This window comes from Vigna umbellata, chromosome 7 (genome assembly GCF_029865625.1).
Source record: "Vigna umbellata cultivar VRB3 chromosome 7, Vumbellata_1.0, whole genome shotgun sequence".
Taxonomy (NCBI): domain Eukaryota; kingdom Viridiplantae; phylum Streptophyta; class Magnoliopsida; order Fabales; family Fabaceae; genus Vigna; species Vigna umbellata.
The window spans coordinates 13,808,924-13,823,745 of NC_142171.1; the positions used below are offsets into that span (position 1 = coordinate 13,808,924).

The 14,822-nt window shown below is 39.3% G+C and overlaps 1 protein-coding gene and 1 pseudogene across 2 annotated transcripts; both read left to right on the plus strand.

Moving 5' to 3' along the window:
- Positions 1-810: 810 nt before the first annotated feature.
- Positions 811-1,305, plus strand: LOC148195188 (uncharacterized). Its single transcript, XM_088095112.1, has one exon. It carries the CDS (start codon positions 811-813, stop codon positions 1,303-1,305), a length of 495 nt encoding a protein of 164 aa, XP_087951238.1.
- A 1,292-nt stretch (positions 1,306-2,597) lies between these two features.
- On the plus strand, positions 2,598-6,125 carry LOC148195189 (CST complex subunit CTC1-like; annotated as a pseudogene). The gene is made up of 9 exons (XR_015780716.1): positions 2,598-3,710; positions 4,068-4,186; positions 4,540-4,614; positions 4,710-4,788; positions 4,887-4,949; positions 5,032-5,109; positions 5,292-5,489; positions 5,700-5,804; positions 6,082-6,125. The product of XR_015780716.1 is annotated as a CST complex subunit CTC1-like (transcript).
- Positions 6,126-14,822: the final 8,697 nt, after the last annotated feature.

Consider the following 14,822-nt stretch of genomic DNA (forward strand, 5'->3'; position numbering starts at 1 on the left):
TGATGACTTGAATGTTGAATTCCTAAAATATGTTGACCCCCAACAACATATTCATCAATATATTTCATTGAAAGTGCTTGTCTTTTGCTTTAGCCATTGATCAACCTCATGCATACATGTTTATTTTCGTCTTTTGCATATTAAAATCCAATTATTTCGTTCTTAAGTCTTAGCTAATCAACAAATCACATAACTAAACTAGGCCGTGAGTCCTTTGAGAGAACGATACTTGGTCTTACCGAGTTTATTACTTGAAACGATTCGGTCATACTTGCCGATTGTTAAACAAGTTTGTGACATCATATTTTGGTGATCATAAATTTGTGCATCAAGATGCTTATAAACATTTGATTGTCATCCCTCCAAGGTTAGTCTTCAAAGCTACAACAATATTATGGTTATTCATATAATGTTAATAATTATTTTATTATTTGTTGTAGGTATTGGTCAAGATCAAGGTTCACTTCAAGAACTAAATGTGACACCTTAGTTAACAATATGAGTGAGGGCTTCGATAGTGTCCTCGTAACTACCAAGAGTAAACCCATAATTACCTTGTTGGAGGATATACGACTTTACATCATGCAAAGATGGGCCAAGAATAGGTCCAACATATCATCATTTACGGGATCCATTTGTCCCAAGATCCAATCTAGATTTAGAAAGGAATCTTAGTTAACTAAAAATTGGATTGCTAGGTAAATTCAATTAATGACTTGTTTGTTATGTTAATTTACTACTGTGGTTCATAATTATTGTTGTCTTCTTTTACACAGTTGGTCAGGCAACAAGCTATTTGAAGTTCGTCACATGTCTAACAGTGGAGATAAGTTCGTAGTCAACATAGATGACTCCTCATGCACATGCAGAACTTGGATGATCACTGAAATTCCCTACTGTCATTCATTGGCTGCAATGAAGTTCCTCAACATTGATGGAGAACAATTTATTGATTCTTGCTACATGAAGTCCAGATATGAGGAGACATATTCATCAATTATATATCCCATAAATGGAGCCAACATGTGGATCATTACTCCAAATCCTGATGTGTCTCCTCCACACAAAAGAGTATTACCTGGAAGACCAAAAAGAAAACGAAGACTAGAGCAATGGGAAATGAGGAAGGATGATTCAAGAATGACCAAATCTGGGTTGCAGAAAAGATGTGGCATATGTAGGGAACATTGCCATAACAGAAGTCGTTGCCCATCAACAACCCAAGAAGGACCTGTGCATTGTGACGAACAAACTCTATCCACTCAACAATCTGAAATAGCACATCAGACTCAACCTCAAGCCTAGTACACTATAGGAATGCACTTTTTTAATAGTTTAAGGCTACAAAACATTGTGTAGGAAAAAACAGTACAAGTAGGAAAAACATGGAAGATTATGCTTTTGTCATCCAATCAGTGTTATTCTGCTTCTGCTTTTGAAAACACATGGAAAATTCTGGTTTAATGGTTATTTTGGTGTGTTTGATATATTTGCCCAACCAGTGTTTTGAGGGCTCATATTTACATCATTGTTTAATTCTTTATCAAGTTTATGTAATTTATACATGTACTTTTAATGATATATTTTCCCAACCATGCTTGTGCTTATTAGTTCACTATGAAATCACGTCATATGCTTGTGCTTATCAATTCACAGTTCTTTACGAATAGTATTTTGGCCAAAACTTACAAACAATACTTTGAATTACTTCCTTACCAAAAGTTACAAACTTTTCAAGTCAAACTAACTTTGGTTCATTGCATCCTAAGTATATTCCATCATAATTACAATGAAAACACTCCTATGAACGAAAGACCACTAATGTAACTACAATAATGTTCATCAGACAAAGAACACAAACAATCCCTAAGAACACGTTAAGCCTATTTTCCAATTTCTTCACTAACAAGTCCAAATCACTTATAATCTTCCATCCACCTTCCATTTCTTCTCTGTTCAAGAAAGACTCAGTCTTGCCTTCACACTTTACACTTGTTTCCCTTTCCACAACCCCATCATCAGCACACCATCTGAAGTAATTGCAACCACCATCTTCACCGCCATTCTGTGAGAAGAAAACACCAATTAGGGTAGCCTCCAACTTAAAAAAAAAACAACCAAAAAAACCGTACCTTGAACTTAGGGCAGCCTCAAAATTGTTTGCCTCTACTCTTAGTTGTTCTCGCAGTTCTGACAACACATTTCATTCCCACAATAGCAAAACGGACCACCACTGCTAGATCATCCTCGACCACCACCACAGACCACATTACCATCTTGCTTCCCCCACCCACTGCATGACGAAGACGAACAGGGATGGGCCATCTTCAAGCACAACAAAGTTATCTACCTTCGAAGAAGAACAACATGAAAATATACCCTTTTATTAGGGATTCAGGCATGGATTTATACAAAGTTCTCTTCCTTCAACTTTTCTCCCACATTTTACCAAGTTTTTAATTTTAAAATTACCCAAATGCACATCATTCAACCACATGAATTAAAAAACTCAGTCCAGCGTGCCACGTCAATTAAGAAACTGAGTCCAGCGTGCCACGTCAACCACATACTAACGCCGTTGGAACCCAATTTAACGGAAGAGACCCACTTATTGCAATTTTCACAAAATTAGGACTCAATTAAAAATAAAAAAGAACACGACAAAATTTCCATCTATCTATCTTTCCCCACAATGGACGACGCAAACGCTACGGTGACGACTCTAGCGGAACTCCTTCAGTCTCCTCGCCCTCTCACTGCCACTGCCCATTCCGTCTTCTCTTCCACGCCCCCGCCGCATCACTCCACCACCTGCTGTGTCCTTACAGCTCTTCCCCGCTCAACCGTCCTCGTCGGAACCCTAACCCTCCCCGCCCTCTCCCCTCCCTGCTCATGCCTCCGCTTCTCCGACGCCTCCGCTACCCTCTGCTGCGACCTCCTCCGTTTCCGCCCCGCCGCTCTGAACATGGAAATACGCGTCACCGCCTGGAATTTCATTCCCTTCAAGCGCCACGGCTGCGATGTCGCCCACGGCCTACTAGAGATTATCAATTGGCGCTTCTCCGGCACCAACCAAGGGTCCAACGCTGTGGATTCGCTTCCGCTGGCGCCGAATTGTGTCCGACAATCCGGTGCCAGAAAGCCTCCACGGTGTGGTGGAGTCCGTTGGTCCCCTCTTTGTCGTGCAGTGCACCATGGCGGCTAGTACCTCTGGCTTGAATTCAAGCTCTAAGGTGAACCTGCCAGGGTTTTCAGTGCAATTGGTGTGTTGTGAGTGTAGGTTTTGTTGTTCCAAGGAGGTTTTGATTGGCAAATTGAATGAGAGTAGGAAGGGACACTCTTTTACCAAAATGGAGATTGTGTATTTTTGTGGCAGTGCTTCCTCTTGGCACCCTGCAATCACCAAGCTAATTGACGAACGCGTTGTGGTGTCTGGTTTGAAGAAGAAGCTAGTTTACCTGACGAAGGAGGAGTCTCGAGAGATGTATGTGACTAAAGATGAGTCGGTTCTGCATGTTGGGTCTTGTTCGGAGAAATGCATGCCAAGCCTGAAGAGTGAGATCAAGGGAAAGGGTGAATGTGGTTCTTATATTGGTGTAGTTAAAGGTGCGTACATGCAAGGGATTGTTCTGGAGTTGGACCATGATGTGTGGCTTCTTTTAACTGATCAACTGCATACCTCGATGCATGGTCTGAGAGTTGGCTCCATTGTAAGTGAAGCAAATTTTCTGTTTTCTTGAGCTGAGATATCTTTCGGATTGTGAATGTAGCACCATATTGAAGAACACAGATCTTTTTCTCACTGTCAGGATAAATTTCACCTCCTGAGGTATCTATTGGGTTGTAAATGTAGCACCATGTTGAAGAACACATTTTTTTCCAATAGGATGTGCTCATTTATCACATCTCATTCATTAGTATGATGTGGCAACAGGGTGAATTAATCTTAAATGTCCGTGTAAAAATGTTTTACATTGGGGTGCTTACAAATTGAACACGTGACCTATATAATCTGTGACCCATTTTGAGTTTTAAGTTTTGACACCAAAAATCATTACCGTTTGCAGTTATCTGTAAGAAATGTGCATATTGTAAATCCGCACTTTTCGTGGACAAAAATAATTATTCTTGGGGCCTGCATCAAGACCAGCATTATTGTGCAATCCTTCTCCCCGTGCCAAACTGTGTATGTATTGCTACTATAACTGTGCTTGCTTGTGTTCTGTTCAAATTGACATTGCATAAATGCTTAAAGTACGACAGTCTGAAGAAGTTGAGCTTGGGCTAATGCAAGCAACTGCATGTGACTGAAATACTGAAATATGCATGGTCATGTTCTGAATTGTTGTACGTTTTGCATGATACAATATTAGCTGCATATTTTTCAAAAGCTCTCTCAAGAAAGCAGCCAAGAAAAGCAATTGATTTCTTTAACAATTATGCACAAGTTGTTCCTTAAATGTTTCTGACCTATTTGATAAGTCTATTTGCATAATCATATTCTTTGCAGAAAAGTCATGATTCAGTTTAGTATTGCAGGTGTAATGTAGTTTTTCCTTCTGCCGGTATGCTAGGGAAGTTCATTCAGTCGTTACCATTTTCTGCAAGACTCTGGTATTAAATAATTTGATTTACTTTTACTGCAATTGATTTGGAACTTAAGAGTTTTAAAGATTGCTGGAATATATGTCATTCCTTTTTCGTGGCAGGGTATTACTTCTTGTCTCAAGCTTCCGGAAAAAGTTTGATGGTATCTTATCTGACAAGGAGATTTTGGGATCAAAACATGTAATCTTCTTCCTTTGATTTTAAGGTGTTCTTACTTTGGCTGAAGCTCTTTGATCTATTCCATTTCTAATGAATTTAATTATGCAAGGTTTTAACAGAAAGAAGGGCTAGTTCAGATGTATGCTAGTTCACTTTTCCCTTGGTCAATATTTCAAACTCAGGTTCGTCAACAAATTGACAGCTGAATATTTCGTTGATACCAACTTTCGGCCTTAATTTGGTAATACTGTTTTCCTTTGGTAGCAAGGTGCTCCTGTGTGGCTGTGCACACATGACTAGAATGGTTGTGGTAGAGTACTGAATTGCAGTTTTCTGAAATTGGTATGTTATTTGTGTTTATATTTAATTTTCTTATGATACTTTGTAATGTTTGGATCTAACATGGTCTATATATAGCATATAGGCTTTACTTCATCCGAAAAAAGAATTTTACTGTTATGATTTCACAGAAAGAATTTGTTATTAACCACTGAAGGATAATTACTTCATCTGTTTTATTACAGGTAATACCGATCTCTATCTTCATTTGTCACTGTATACACACCTTGCTAAGAATTATGAAGTCGGAAAATCACTGTAAATTATTGCCTATTGGCAACCAGTTCAGTATTTTATCACGTGAAGCAAGATATAATGGTAGATCACTTAGGAGGATCATTCAAAGTGAAGATGTAGGTGTTGTTTTGCTTGGGTACCTTAAGGTTAGTGGTTCAATTTATCTTTCATTTCCATGCTTGTGAATAAACCACAATTGTCAATGGTTGTTCTTCTTTTTATTCTTTTTAACGTGACATGATTTTCTTTGATCTTTTAAAGAAGGAGACACGGCAAAAATTTAAATGATTCTTGGAGAATGTTGATTACTAATAATTTGGTTATCATGCTTTTGGCTTTTTGCTTTGCCTATTCAGGTTGATCCATCGACTAGAAGACTGCATCTGGTTGATGCAACTGGTGGTGTTGATATTGTTATACCAGACCTTCCCTTAACTTGGAACCCCAACGAAATATATGAGGTTTGTTGTCCCATATGTAGTCCATATTTTCTTAAAGAGGGACTAAAATGAGACTATATATTTTTGAAGGACTAAAATTAAACACTGCCTTTTGCAGACTTAACATTTCTAACCCTTGTAAATTTATGGGTTCAACTGATTTCATAGTTTAGTCGATACTTGTAGCCAAGTATCTAATTTCTTTTACAAGTTGATTTTGTGATGTTGAGATGACTTTATTAATTATTTTTCTTGACAGTTTGAAAATAGTGTTTAAAAGTTCCTAACTTGATCACAGGTAATTAGGCTGTCCTCAGAATTATGTGTTTAAACTAAACAGTCATTTTGGATTTACAAGTGACGGACTATGAGTTTTTTATGGACAAAATAGACGAACCTGTGGATCAGATTGAAAGGCTTGGGAGTGAGTCATTATCATGTAGAACAATCTTTAATTGCTCCAAAGCAAAAAGAGAATTAAGCACTCCATTTTTTGTTTGCTGTCATTGGAAGAATGTTAAATGTAGAAACATTCCCCTTTACTCATGCATAAATAGTAAGAATGAAAGTGAGACACTAGAGCCTGGATCCTACCATATGCTTAGAGTATCTCACAAATTTCCTCTTCAAGAAAAGGTTTGTTTTTGTTAGATTTAGTCAGAAATTATAGTCATTAATTTCAATATGAACTGCTATCAAATCTTCATTAGAACAGTTACTTGGTAAAAAAAGGAAGTGTAGAGTTAAAGATGAGAAGATTGTGAAGTACCAGCTTAGACTAATGTGTTCCCTTTCAGATTTTATTTCTGGAAGTTTAGTTTCTCTGCAAGTTTAATATTATTAACAGACTGGTGGCCTATTATGTTTTAAGTTTTTTTGTATATAACTAATCTTTCTTGGTTATGATAATTTCAAAATCCATATTACGTAATTAAATGCCCTATGGTCAGTTGAGATTCTTTAAAATCTTATTAAGGACACAATCTGTAGAAAACTTAAGATTTATGAATTGTGAGTGGAATGAAGAAATTTCCTATATTATAGTTTCCTTGATCCAGTAAATGTCAAATTTACCCATTAGTGCTAAACAGCATAGACGTGAGTTTTTCTTAATTCTGATTTTTCATAGGGAGTTAGAATCCTAAATCCGTCAAAGACTACAAATTCCTAACCCTAGTTACTAGGTGGGTGCTGGAGATGTCTTTTTGTCTCTAGTTTGATCCCGCGAGTGAAAAAAAAATTAGTTTTGACTTGAAGCATCAAACATAGTCATAAAGACATGCAGGCTCAAACCCTATGCTTAGTTTATAATTTAACTAGCACATAGGAAATAGAAACTGCCAGATTTGAAGTCCTGACCTCTGTTTTTGTTAGGTTCCTAAGTTTGAAACCTACCTAAAACAATCACTCACACACTCACAATCTAGAATTCACACTGTAAAAAAGAATGGTTTATGTATTGATATCGAAAGAAAGTACACAGATAGCGTTAATGGAGGCCTAATCCCCCTCTTAGCCCTAACGGAGGCCTAATCCCCCTCACAAGGTCCAACACCTGTCTATACAAAAGAATACTCAAAGTTGTCCTCTCTACCAGACCCCCCTTGCCTTCTTATAGCAGCAACCCACTTCTAACTACCTAACGCAATTAATTCCTAAACTGTTTTCTCTCCCCTACATCTATTACCTATTATAACCTCTCATATTAGATCCTATCATTACATCCCGCTGCTAAACAACCTTGTCCTCAAGTTTGGAATCGTGAAATTTGATCTCCTAGCTCCTCTTCATCATCGTGTAATCATATGAAGGGAACCCTCTGGCAACTGCCCTCCAATTCAGGTCTCGAGGTTTGGGTGGTGGCAATTCCTCCTCCAATGACTTCCATTCTTCTTGGATTTTATTAGCTTCCAGCATTTTGATCACCTCTTTTCCAGAATCATAAGCCTTGAGGAAATGGTCTTCGATGTCTTTCAATGCTTCAAACGGCTCTCTCCCCTCTGCAGGTGTATCAAGAACGACAAGGCCCTTTTTTTGTTCGCTGATCCACCTCTTCACAGAATCCATCCTTCTTTCCTGGGCATTGATTCTTCCATCCACCTTTCCCTCCCCACCCTTCATTCTAATTCTAAGACCGTTCGGCCAATGACTGGGAGACCGTTTTGACTGTAAGACCGTTCGGCCTTTGACTGTAACTGTAAGACCATTCGGTTCCGGCCGTCCTCTCACGTTCGGATTCGGCGGTTCTCTCCCGTTCGGGTCCAACAGTCCTCTTCCGTGCGAATCTGGCAGTCCTCTCTTGTTCGGATCTGGCCATCCTCTCCTGTTTGAAGAACGATGTCGCTCGTTTTGTGGCATCGTGTCTAACTTGTCAGCGTGCAAAGGCGGAACATCAGAGGCCGAGCGGTTTACTACAGTAGTTGGAAATTCCTGAATGGAAGTGGGATAGCATCTCGATGGACTTCGTGACCCACTTACCCCGCACGGTCAAGAATCACGACTCCATCTGGGTTATAGTAGATCGATTAACTAAGAGCGCCCACTTCTTGCTCAACTCTACATCAAAGAGATCGTTCGGTTGCATGGAGTGCTTTCGAGCATCATCTCTGACCGAGACACGAGATTCACATATCGGTTTTGGCAATCGTTACAAAGCGAGCTGGGCAGCAAACTTCAAATGAGTTCGGTGTATCACCCTCAAACGGACGGTCAATCCGAGAGAACCATCCAGACGCTCGAGGACTTACTGAGGACATGCGTCCTAAATCACATGGGCGTCTGGGATGAAGTCTTGCCTTTAGTGAAGTTCACCTACAACAACAGTTTCCAGTACAGCATTGGAATGACTCCCTTTGAAGCTCTCTACGGACGGAAGTGTCGCACGCCACTATGTTGGTTTCAAGAAGGAGAGAAAGTATTGACGGGACCCGAACTTATTCAGTAGACGACCGAGAAGGTGAAATTGATTCAAGAAAGGTTGAAGACGTCGCGGAGCAGACAGAAGTCCTACGCGGATAGAAGAAGAAGGCCGTTGGAGTTCAATGCAGGAGATCACGTTTTCCTTAGGCTGAATCCGACCACTGGAGTAGGCAGGGCAGTTCGACCCAAGAAGTTATCTCCCAAGTTCGTTGGGCCTTACCAAATCCTAAGAAAGATTCACTGTGACCATAACTTATACTTTCTTGAGTGCTTAAATTGTTAAATCTGACGGAACCAGTATGTTTCTGAAATACATCACCAGGATTCCTACACTTGGGTATATCCTGCCATCTTTGGCAACCTCCGTCAGTGTTGTTATATCCATAACACAAATCAGCCCTTGCAACATATACTTCACCATCCAATATCTGCCCAATATTTGATAACGTCCACGTTTGAACAGGGTCTTCATTTTTTGCAGTTGTGAAAGAGAAGGAGTTTTCGTCCCCGTTAGACACAAGGGTGTAATTCAACCTGCGTTGCGCACCCTCTGAAATGTACTCAAATCTATTGTTCCTCAGTTTCCCACTTCGCCAACAAACTTTTCCCCGTCTCCTTATGATCAATTCTCGTTCAACGTGTTCCCATTCAAGGCTAAAGGCACCGGGAGAGGGAAGTGCATTGGTAAACCCTGAAACCACTAACCAACGATGGCCTATTTTGTGATTAACACCTAACTTCTGGGTGGGGAGCAAAGTGTCAGTGGGATAATCAAAACTCTGCCACAAGAGAGTGTTTGTTCCATTAGGGTGAAGTTGTTGAAGCACAAAGTTGCCTGTGTCCAACAAAGTGGCCTTAGTATTGTAAATAGCTTTTGGTGGAGAATACAGGATTATTGGCTTCCCGCATTGAGATTCAATTTTCAGCACCCCTGAGCGGTTAAGTGACAAAACTGCAGAGTCCTTGTCAACAGGTTGGTTTTTCATCCAAACTTCAGGACTTTTATTTGAAATTATAACCAAGTATACGTTCTCACCACCAGTAAACGGAGTACAACCTAGACAATATGTGACCTTTTTTGAACATATTCCTGTTGTGTAATTCAGTGTACCACCAGGATTTAAAGTGTCATTTGTTGCTTCAACATGAATACGAGTACTCCACCACAACCACAAGGACATGAAAGCAAGCAGATTCTGTGGTTTATGCCTGATAGGGTGCTTCAAATATGGAGAGACTAAGCTGCATGATGGTTTGCACAAGTGGTGAGCTGAGAGTTATTCTTTCTGGAACATAAGAAAAAGAAATAGCAACATAACACTAAGTTGTGAAAGAATAAATGTCATCTCTCTCTCATCTTTCATACTCACAATGGCCTTACATTCTTCTTTGGGGTTAGCTTCAGTATTAGCCCCAAAACTTTTGATAGGCATCTCTTCTAATTTCTTGGCCATTTGGCCAACATGCATCTCCAAGTTTCTTATAGCAGGTTCAGTGCTTTTCTGAGTGGACAGAGATGCCTGCATGAATTGTTGGAGGGTCTACTCAAGCTTTGTAGTTCTGTCAGATAGAGAGTGTTGTTGTTGCCACTATTGTTGTTGTTGCTGTGGTGGTCAATTGAATTGTCCACCAGTTTGCCCAAATTGGCTTTGTCTTGTGCTTGGATGGGATTTCCACCCTTGATTGTAGTTGTTGGGATGGAACTGGTTGCCCATGTAGTTCACATTCTCATTGAGATTCTCGGGCACTGCACATTGACCATTAATATGATCACCACCATATGGATCATAGAGTTGTTGTTGAACTTGTGAAACATTCTGGCACTCCTTTGATGGTTGAGAAAGTTTCTTTGTCAAAATCTCCAATTGTTGAGTGATAATTTTATTTTGAGCAAGCAAGGCATCATAAGACTGTAGCTGTAAAACTCCCTTAGGTTGTGAGGAAGTTTTTCTTTCATTGTGCATCTCATTATCATTGGTAGTCATGTTGTCAATTAACTCATAAGCTTCCTCTGGAGTCTTGCATTTGATATTGCCTCCAATTGAGGCATCCAACATCAATTTGGTTTGTGAACACAGACCTCCAAGGAAAAGAATGACTACTGTTGCTTCATCAAAACCATGAGTAGGTGTCTTTCTCAGCAAGCTTTTGTATCTATCTCATGCTTGCCCTAATGATTCCTCCATGCCTTGGTTGAAAGAAGATATTTCCTGCTTCCCTTTGTTGATCTTTGACTGTGGGAAGTATTTAGTCAAAAATTTGGCAACCACATCTTCCCACCTAGTAAAGTTGTTTTCAGGCAAAGAGTTTAGCCATAGTTTAGTGTTTCCTCCCAGTGAAAAAGGAAACAAACTCAGTCTTATAACATCATCTAGCACTCCATTCAGCTGCACAGTGTTGCAAATCTCATTAAAAGTGGTCAGATGCTCATATGGACTTTCATTGGACAATCCATTGAACTGGTTACTTTTTACTAGATGGATCAACGCAGGCTTCAGCTCCATGCTTGTGGCGTTGACCGTTGGCTTTGCAATGCTGTGAAAACGGTAAGGGCCAACAACAGTTGCATAATCTGCCAAAGTATGCCTGCCTTCACTGTTCTCCATGCTTTCCTGATCAGATTGTAGGACCTGTGAAATTCGTTCTAGAGAAGGACCTCTAGATAGTGTCTTTCTCCGTGGTCTTTTACTAGTCTCAAGTCCTTCAAGAAGAGGTTCAGAACTTTTGGTGCTTCGAGTCCTAACTGTATCCTGCATAAACCAAAAAAAAACCTAGAGAATATTCTTAGCACAAAAATATAAATAAAATAAAAGATAAAATCAAATAAAATAAAATAAAGTAAAATCAAATAAAGTAAAATAAAATAAAGTCAAAATTAATTAAGAATCACACAAATAGAATAGTTTAAACCGTGAGTCCCCGACAACGGCGCCAAAAACTTGTTGACAGATTGGCAAGTGTACTAAATCACACAAGTAATATAAAATGGTAAGACCAAGTATCATATCCCAGAGGACTCTCGACACTAAACAGTCGTGTGTTAAATTAATTAATTAAGACTTAAAATAAACGATATCATTGGTTTGCGATGCAAAAACATAAAATAAAATATGAATGCAATAGTAGAGTAACACAAAGATGAACGAATGTCGTTTAATATGAGATGAATATGTTGTTGGAGTTAGATTTCACCAGGTTCCCTCTCATGTATATAAGAATTCCTCTTTATGCATTAATGTTAACGTCACTCACTAAAGTACTTAGAACTCAATCCCTCTGCGCAATAAGCCTGCCTTAATTCCTAGTTCGTGCAATTCCTAACGTTCGTAGAAAATTAAGTCTGAAGATCAAGAGCTTGAGACGACCAAGTACTCATACCCTCATTCTTGAGAAATATTACCCTTGGGAGAATTCAACAAGAACCTGAATTGTAAGGAACCTTCTGTCACTCATGCAATTCATAAATCATGCAACTAAATGAGTTAAATAGAGCAAGCATTAAAACACATGAATTCCCTAAAAATTAATGAATAAAGCATATATGATAAAGAATAAATTCAAATACATGAGAGTTCACAAGGTTACATCATTCCCCAACAACAAATAGAGTTTAGTTCCGCATAGACATGGAGAAACTAGATGTACAATGGAAAAGCATGAGATATAAAACCCTAAGAGTAGAAAAGGAAGCTTTCGCCTCCAAATCCGCCTTTAGAGAGTAAAAGAGTGTGTTGTTGTGTTGCTCTATCCAGAGATACAAAACCTAGAGCGCCTGGGTCCTTTAAATAAAGTTGGAAAAGAGTAGAAACAGGGCCCGGTCCAAAAGAGTCGAAACAAAGCAAAAATTGGGCCGGATCAGCAACGCACGCCGATCGGGCGCCCCATTTGGCCGCCCGGGCGGTGGACGTCGATTTCTATAAGGCTTGAGCCATCAATTTTGCCCGGGCTTCGGGTGTCCGACGCCCGGGCGGCGGGCATTGATTTGTCCACGCCCAAGCCTCCTGTAGGTCGCCCAAGCTTCGTGCGGTTTCCTCTTCTGGTGCTTTTCTAGGCCTTTCTGAGCTCTATATCCTTAGCACTTCATCTCTGCTTCCTGTATTAACTTATTTTCTATCAAAACAAAGAGAATTAGTCATAAAATCATCAAATTTAACCTCAACTCTCTTATTCACACAACTTAATGAAAAAGCATGAGTCCAAGCAAGTTTCTAAGTCAAAAAGGGTGTATTTAGTATCAAAATTACATCACAGATAACGGATTTTAAATCGTTATCAATAGCACCAGAAAACAACTAGCCCTTCTCTTAACTCTTGCTTCAACTGACCGACCGACAACAACATCTTCTTTTCTTCCTTTGGAAACACCAACTTCTTCTTACCACAATTTATAAGAATATGATTGGCGGCTAACCAATCCATTCCTAGAATTACCTCCAAACCTTTGAGAGGTAAACAGATAAGGTTCACTTTGAACCTACGACCCTCAACCTCAACTTGACATCTAGCACACATGGTAGATGTCTGAACTACACCAGCTGCTGGGGTTGACACCACCAGATCAAACTGTAAATCCTCGATTGACAAACCCAACTTTTAAACACATTCCTTTGAGATAAAGGAATGTGTTGCCCCCGAGACAAACAACACACAACAAGATACTTCATGCAAAAAACAAGTACTGATAAAAAGATTACTTGAATTTGCTGCCTCTGATCCTTTCATTGCGTAGACTCGGCCTACAGCTTATGCTCGACCCCCACTCCTTTGCTGAAATCTCTCAGCACTCGGCGGTCGCGAGACAACCCTTCTGCCCATAGGACAATCTTTCTCATAGTGGCCCTCTCTTCCACACCGATTACATCTCCTGTATCCTCCCAACAGAGGACAGAAAGACTTGAGGTGAGGTCCCCCACAGTTGTAACATCTTACCGACCGCTACGAGCCCTGTTGACCTGTTGAAACCGATGACTGAGGTCAGACCCATGTTTGGTCAAGTTAAGTCGAGCCTTCAAAAGTTGAAATCGAGTTGGACCCACGTAGGATCGAATCAAGTTGACACATCTTAGACAGACGAGTCAAAAGTATATCAGATTGAGTTGAATACAACCCACTCGAGCCCAATAAAGTCGAGTTAGGTCATGTTAGACCCTTGTCAGGCCTAGTCAAGTTGACTTCAAATTGGGTCAAGTGGAGTCAAACCCATGTTAGATCTAGTTAAGTTAAACCCACGGTACGCATCGTGCGAAATTTGGCCCAACTTGTTGCGCCAAATCCAATAATTTCTTTGTTGATTCTTGCACATATGAACATTTATTCTATCAACTCCATCCAGATTTCCATTTCCTTTGTGGTCACCATCATTTCCAAATGCCACAAGCTAAATGATACCAAATATCAAAAGTCAAAAGTTGGCTAGCTCCAACCTTAGAAACAAAAGAATTCTTATTTAAAGACTCCAATTCAATACAAATAGTTGTATATATATAGTTCTGGCTTCCAAGTGTACACCAGAACTACACTTGCTAAATTTCTAAAAAACTAATAATAATTTTTTTTTTTAATTGTTGACTTCAAGCTATATAAGTAACTTTCAACAATTTACTTAAATAATAAGTCTTTCCATAAACATTTTCCTTTACAAGAATCCATTTAGATATGTACTTAATCACTTATAATAATATCAAATTCAATTGTTTGCAGACCATTCCTCGTATGGGTTTTGGTATTAGCCCTTTTCCTGGTGGGTACCAAATTAGTGTCACTGGGATATTGTGCAGCATGGACATCAATATAGAAACCGTAATACAACATATTTATAATCTTCAAAGTATAAGTCGAGATGACGCACACAAAACTTATGCAATAAATCTATAAATTATTAACATAAAGAAGAAAAATCCGTATCTATTTTTTCTAATGTTATGTTCTGAGCGGAGAGTCCGGTGACAGAAGTTAGAAGACCGTTTTTTAAATTGGATACTTTATCGAAATGTTGTACGAGAATTGGTCGTTTCTACTTTAAGCTGTTGTTCTGCTTTAATATGAATATAAGTACTACACCACAAAGATATCCAATTTAAAAATATGGAAAGTGTAATCAGCAGGAGGGAGGGTTGCACA

Bases quoted from the DNA above. Each gene is read 5' to 3' on its own strand.
- LOC148195188 (XM_088095112.1), top strand. From the start codon at position 811: ATGTCTAACAGTGGAGATAAGTTCGTAGTCAACATAGATGACTCCTCA.